The sequence below is a fragment of the Trichechus manatus genome, unplaced genomic scaffold, assembly GCF_000243295.1.
Source record: "Trichechus manatus latirostris isolate Lorelei unplaced genomic scaffold, TriManLat1.0 scaffold00087, whole genome shotgun sequence".
Lineage (NCBI taxonomy): Eukaryota > Metazoa > Chordata > Mammalia > Sirenia > Trichechidae > Trichechus > Trichechus manatus.
In genome coordinates, this window is record NW_004444023.1 from 2850595 (window position 1) to 2857816 (window position 7222).

Sequence of the window (7222 nt, forward strand, 5' to 3'; positions counted from 1 at the left end):
AATTTTATAATATATTAATGATATGAAACCATAATACTGTATGTTTATAATATATAATACAATATATATATAAAAATATACAATAATATAATAAAATTTAATATGTCATAGTGCCAACCTTACAAGAGTGTTGCAAGCATCAGTTTCCATGAGATAATTAACATAAGGTGCTAAGTACAAAGTATGGCACATAGGAAGCCACCAATAATAACAGTTAATTTAACCACAACTTCAAAAAAGTTAACCTAGTAGCTACTTTCGGAGCCCTGGTGGCGCAGTGGTTAAGAGCTCGGCTGCTAACCTAAAGGTTGGCAGTTGGAATCCACCTGGTGTTCCTTGGAAACCCTATAGGGCAGAGTAATTCTGTCCTGTGGAGTCGCTACGAGTTAGAATTGACTTGACGATAGTGGGTTTGTTTTTTGGGTATTAGTTACTTTCAGAGGAGTTGGTTCTCAATCAACTAACATTCATGGAGCGCTCAACACACGTGAGCTTGTTGGATTCTCACAGTGAACCTAGGGGGTGGGTGCCATGTCAAAGATAAAGAAACCGAGGCCCAGAGGGGGTAAGTCACTCATACAAGGAAGTGACAATTCCAAGGTAATATCAATATTGTGTCTATGATTTGTTAAGTATATACAATGTGCCCAGAAAATGCTTAGCTTGAAGGTTCAGAAAACAGTCTCTGAAGTGGGATTTCCTGAGTTTGAACCTAGCCTCTGCCAGTTCCACCACCCGTCTGTCAGTTTGTCTTAGTCTGGTGTCCTGCGTGTAGCTGTGATGCTGGAAGCTATGCCACTGGTATTTCAAACACCAGCAGGGTCATCTGTGGCGGACAGGTTTTTACAGGAGCTTCTGGACTAAGACAGATGAGGAAGAAAGGCCTGGTGATCCACTTCTGAAAATTAGCCAGTGAAAATCCTGTGGATTACAATAGACCGTTGTCAGATATAGTGCTGGAAGATGAGCCCCCTAGGTTGGAAGGCACTCAAAATGAAACCTACCAACAATTGTGAGGATGGCGCAGGACCACCCAGCATTTTGTTCTGTTATACACAAAGTCACCATGAGTCGGAGCCAACTTGACGGTAATTAACAACAACTCCACCAGTTAGTAGTCACATGACTTCAGGCAAGCAGTCCTCTGTGCCTTGGTTTTCTTATCTGTAAAAAACTGGGTGCAGGGAGGATTGTAAATCATAATCTCTGCCTCACTGGGCTGTTGTGAAGATCCAATGAACACTCTGACTGAAACAGAATAATTGACAAACATTAGCTGGAGTCACTGGGTGTGCAAACAGTTAATGCAGTTGGCTGCTGAACAAAAGGTTGGAGGTTCAAGTCCACCCACAGGACCTCAGAAGAAAGGCCTGCTGATCAACTTCCAAAAAACCAGCCCCTGAAAACCCTATGGAGCACAGTTCTACTCTGACACATATGGTGTTGCCATGAATCCAAGTCGACTTGATGGCAACTTTTTTTTTAACTCAAAGAAAAGACCTTTCTTTTTTTTGGGGGGGGTATTTTAATTTTGGTGAGAATATATACAGAACATACACGCATTCATCAATTTCTGCATGTACAGTTCAATAACATCGGTTATATTCTCCACATTGAGTCACCATTCTATCTCGACCAACATTGTTTTATCATCTTGATTTAGACTCACTGTCCCATAAACTACTCATCTGTGCTTCAGGGTTACTGCTGACTATTTGATGTCATATAGATAATTCTTTACAAGAGCACAATGTTTACAGTGGACATTCTTTACTAATTTAGCTGAAGAGTATTTAAAGATAACTTCAGGTGATAAATTTGGTTCATGGCTTGAAGATTTTTTCACAGTGATAGATTCAGGCGTTCTTTCATTCTCAATAGTTCCAGTAATTCTGGATTCTGTAAGAATTTTAAATTCTGTTTTACAATGTCCCCCTTTTGATCAAGAATCACGATTCCTTGATTGACACATTCAGCACTGGTAGCTAGGCACCATTTAGTTCTTATGCACGATTCCTTGATTGACACATTCAGCACTGGTAGCTAGGCACCATTTAGTTCTTATGGTCTCATGGGTAAGCAGGCAAGTAGTTCATGAAGGCTGGAAATAAAATCTTGACACTTTATAAAAAATACTGGGTCTCAGTTTAATAAAGTTGGCAGAATTTCCAAACACTAGGAATGGTAGGGAATTTAGACCTTGCTAATTTAGTTAGCTACACTTGAGTTCATCAGATTCCACAAAAACACTGCCAAAGTCATTGTGTGAGTAATTATTTTGCAAAAGGAAATTCATCACACCTATTCAAAAGCTTTACTCTCCAGAAATACTGATTATGCAAAAACTACATTAAAATAAAAATAAAACTAAAAATTTGCACGAGTATGTATCTATGCATGGTTGAATGCAAAAATTATCTGCATTTCTTCTCGTCCTGGCTGATCACAGCCATCCATAAATTTGTTGCTCACTAAACTGTCCTGGGTGACTATGAGGCTATCACTGGACTAGGGGCTGGTGGTATAAAGATGAATATAGCTTCAAGTGGAACTGAACCTCCCAGGCCTTGGCTTATTTATAGACAAAATGGTGATAATACCTATTATACAATTTATTGAGAAGATCAAAGGAAATATCACATCTCAAGCACTTTTCAGATTGTCTAGGATATAGGGGGAAAAAGAAAACTAAACCCATTGCCTTTGAGTTGATTCGAACTCATGGCAACCCCACATGCTTTAGAGTAGAGCTGTGCTTGATAGGGTTTTCAATGGCTGTGACCTTTTGAAAATACTTCGTCAGGACTTTCTTCTGAGGTGTCTCTGGGTGGATTTTTTTTTTTTTTATTTTTTCCCACACAAAAATTTACACATACATTGTTAAGTGACTCTAATTGCTCTCCCCATACTGTGACAGCACACTCCGCCTTTCCACCTGATTCCCCATGTCCATTCAGCCAGCTACTAACCCTCTCTGCCTTCCCATCTCACCTCTGGACAGAAAAGACCTTCCTAATAATCAGAGCTGGTGTCTGAATAAACGGGCTTTCTTGGGTAGATGCGAGACCCCCCAGTTGGAAGTGTTCATAAAACATTCAAGGTGTGATATTGAAGGTGTTTCTGCAACAGGAGAATGGTTGACTACTTGAACTTTAAGGTACTTTCAAAAGCCATTATTCTATGAACAAGGAGCCATGGTGGTGCAAAGGTTAAGCACTTGACTACTAACCAAAATGTTGACTGTTTGAACCCGCTCAGTGGCTTCTTGGGAGAAAGACCTGGTGATCTGCTCCCGTAAAGATTACAACCTAGAATACTCTACTGCGCAGTTCTACTTTGTCAAATGGGGCCACTATTAGTCAGAATTGACTCGACAGCAACCAACAACAACAACATTCTATGACTGGAGTATTTTAGGAGGTGATCTAAAATTTACCCATTTTTTTTTTTTACCTTTCAGAATTGGTTGCCCATTTACACCCGCCAATTCAAGGTAGGCAGACATCTCTTTTTTGTTAGCATCTCAAATGTTAACCCAGACCAATTAAACAATATTATATTCCTGAATATTCCTTGCGCTTTCTTGCCATTTTACCCTTTTCTTTACAGACCCTTCCTGCTCATGATTACATTTTGAAGTTATGCAAACATTCTCAGCATCCGTCTCCAAATTGTTCCACCACCATTGACTTAAACTCACTGCCCTCATACTTCTCATCTAACCTTTAGAGTTGCCATTGTCAATTTGATCTCACATAGATAATTCTTTAAAAGAGCACAATGCTCAAAGCAGACATACTTTACTGCATTTTACACAAATAACGCATGGCTTTTGCGTTTGTTTGCTGGCCCAGCCTTCCCCCGTGAGGCACCCTCATGCCAATCCTCTTCCACAAGTTGCTGTAAAACAATTAACATAACTTGCTTATGAAAATACCTTGTGAGGGGAGAGCGTGGCCAGGAAACAAATGCAGAAGATGTGCATTATTTGTGTAAAAATATGGTACTTATTAATATTTTAAGATCCAGTTCAGTCTCACCCTTCCAAGGGAATCTTCCCCTAATTCTTCCTTACTTAGTTCTGCTCCTTCCCTTCCAAGAAAAAAATCTCTTCTCTGTTGGAACTAAGTTCTGTATTTGTGGGGTTTTTCTATTATTTTTAGCAGCTGTATTGAGGAATAATCTACACACCATAAATTTGACCATTTTAAGTGTACAATTAAATGATTTTTAGTAAATTTAAGGAATTGTGCAAACATCACCACAATCCAGTTTTAGAACATGTCCATCACCCAAAAAGATCCCTCATGCCCATTCACAGACACCCTCTGTTCTCATCTGAAGCCCCAGGCAACCACTAATCTAGTCGCTGTCCCTATAGATTTGTCTTTTCTGGACATTTCATATAAACAGAATCATACATGTGATCTTTTTCATCTGTTTTTAAATTAAAAATTTAATTATGAGAGTAATATGTGTTCATCATAAATAGCTTTGCCTCTAAAAGTAGGGATAGTCAAGTCAGTGAAAAAGAAACTTTGGTTACAAAAATGGTGATTGATTTTTTTTTTTTATTTTGATGAAAATATACACAGTCACACACCATTTCAACAGTTTATACAGGTACACTGATTACATTCTTCAAGGTGTGCCAGGATACTCACCATCTTTCTCTGAATTATTCCACCACCAGTGACTTAAACTCACTATTCCCTAAGCTTCTCATCTAACCTTTTGAGTTGCCATTGTCAATCTGATCTCACATATATAATTCTTTAAAAGAGGACAATGCTTGAGGTAGACATACTCTATTTAAAAGTATACATCGTATACTTCCATTTATATGAAATGTCCAGAATAGGTAAATCCATAGAGATAAAAAGTAAATAAGTGGTTGCCGCCTGCTTGGGGGAGTGGAGGGATGGGGAGTGATTGCTTAATGGGTTCAGGGTTTCCCACTGGGGGTGATGCAAATGCTGTGGAGCTAGACAGAGGTGATGGTTGCTCAACATTGTAAACGTACTAGTGGCACAAAATTGTACACTTTGAGAAGGTTAATTTCATGTTATGTGAATTTAACCTTGATTAAAATAATACATTTTTTTAAAAAAAGGAAGTCAGAAACTCCAGCCTGCTTCCAGCTCTGGGTGGAAATAAAAGATCTTTTGTGCCACACACAGGGTAGGTAGGTAGATCAGTAACATGTGGATGGGGAGCGAGAGGAGCAAGCATGATGCCGGTTATCCCGAGGGACATTTGAAAGTCGATTCCCTTGGTAAGTTTGCACTACATTCAGCGTTGTATTCTCTTTTCCAGAATTTATTCATGGTACCTGTATCTTTCCATTTGTCTATGGCGATGGAATCTACTACAATTGCATCTCGATCCACAGTGACTATGACTGGTGTTCTCTTGACGATCATTTCCAAGGCAGGTGGCGGTACTGCACAGGGCTTGGTGAGTATCCCTGTGGCGGGCTATCTTGGATGCCTAAGGCCTACGAAACTGTTGATCACAGCCGACTCTCTGGTTTTTGGTGTCAGGTTGACCTGAGTTCAAGCCCTGACTTTTCTACCAAATGGTTGGATGGTCTTGGGTCCTTGAGGTAACCTCTCTGAACTTCAGTTTCCTCATGTGTGAAAAGGGAGTAATGATATGTAGATTTTTGATATGAATGAAAGCAGAAGCACTGTCCAATAGAACTTTCTGGAAGGATGGAAATGCTCTCTGTCTGTGCTGTATGACACAGTAGCCACATGTGGATTTTGAACTTCTCAAATGTGGCTAGTGCAACCAAGGAACTAAATTTTCTTTTGTATTTAATTTTAATTAATTTAAATCTAAATAGCCATATGTAGTTAGTGGCTACCATATTGGGCAGTGCAAGCATATAGCATTTCTTCTTGGCACAAATAGTTGTAATACTAATATTCTGTCTTCCCTTCCTTTCCTTTTCTTCCTTCCTCTAGTGTTACCACATCTCCTCTACTCTTCCCTCTTTATCTCTATCTCCATAAAAATCGTCTTTCCAAGTTTCAGCAGGCAATCATACTTGCCGAGGAATCCTGTGATTTTGTGAAAATTATACCTAGAAATTAACAAAAAAAAAAAAAAAAAGCAATCATAAATGTTGTTAGGTGCCATCGAGGTGATTCTGACTCATATGACCCCGTGTGACAAAGCAGAACTGCCCCATGGGGTTTCCTAGGCTGTAATCTTTATGGGAGCAGATCACCAGGTCTTTCTCCTGGGGAACCACAGGGTGGGTTTGAACCGCCAATCTTTCGGTTGGTAGCCAAGTGCTGCAGGTAGCAGCACTACCAGGGCTCCTTAGTGGTGGTAATAGTTGTTGTTAGGTGCCGTCAAGTTGATTCTGACTCATAGCAACACTATGTACAACAGAACGAAACATGTCTGGTCCTGAGCCATCCTCACAATCGTTGTTATGCTTGAGCCCATTGTCCCAGCCACTGCGTCGATCCATCTTCTTGAGGGACTTCCTCTTTTTTGCTGACTGTCTACTTTACCGAGCATGATGTCCTTCTCCTGGGACTGGTCCCTCCTGCTAACATGTCTGAAGTATGTGAGATGAAGTCTCGCCATCCTTGTTTCTAAGGAGCATTCTGGCTGTACTTCTTCCAAGACAGATTTGTTTGTTCTTCTGGCAGTCCATGGTATATTCAATATTCTTAGCCAACACCATAATTCAAAGGCATCAATTCTTCTTCACTATTCCTTATTCATTGTCCAGATTTTGCATGCATATGAGGCAACTGAAAACAGCATCGCTTGGGTCAGGCGCACCTTAGTCTCCAAGGTGACGTCTTTGCTTCTCAATACTTTAAAAAGGTCTTTGCAGCAGATTTTCCCAATGTTTTCTTGACTGCTGCTTCCATGGGTGTTGATTGTGGATCCAAGTAAAATGAAATCCTTGACAGCTTCAGTCTTTCTGCATTTATCATGATGTTGCTTATTGGTACAGTTGTGAGGCTCTTTCTTTTCTTTATGTTGAGGTGTAATCCATACTGAAGGCTGTGGTCTTTGACCTTCATCAGTAAGTGCTTCAAGTCCTCTTCACTTTCAGCAAGCAAGGTTGTGTCATCTGCATATCTCAGGTTGTTAATAAGTCTTCCTCCAATCCTGATGCCCCATTCTTCTTCATATAGTCCAGCTTCTCAGATTATTACTGCCAGGGCTCCATAGTGGTTGTAGTAGTAGTAAT

General features: G+C 40.0%; 1 protein-coding gene across 1 annotated transcript in view; it reads left to right on the forward strand.

The window, feature by feature from the left end:
- Positions 1–5202: 5202 nt before the first annotated feature.
- LOC105756558 (binder of sperm protein homolog 2-like) overlaps positions 5203–7222 on the forward strand; it is a 6291-nt gene continuing 4271 nt past the window's right edge. The window contains exons 1-2 of the mRNA XM_012557025.1: positions 5203–5275; positions 5317–5457. Coding sequence (XP_012412479.1) covers positions 5203–5275; positions 5317–5457 — 214 coding nt within the window. The remainder of the gene's footprint in view (positions 5276–5316; positions 5458–7222) is intronic.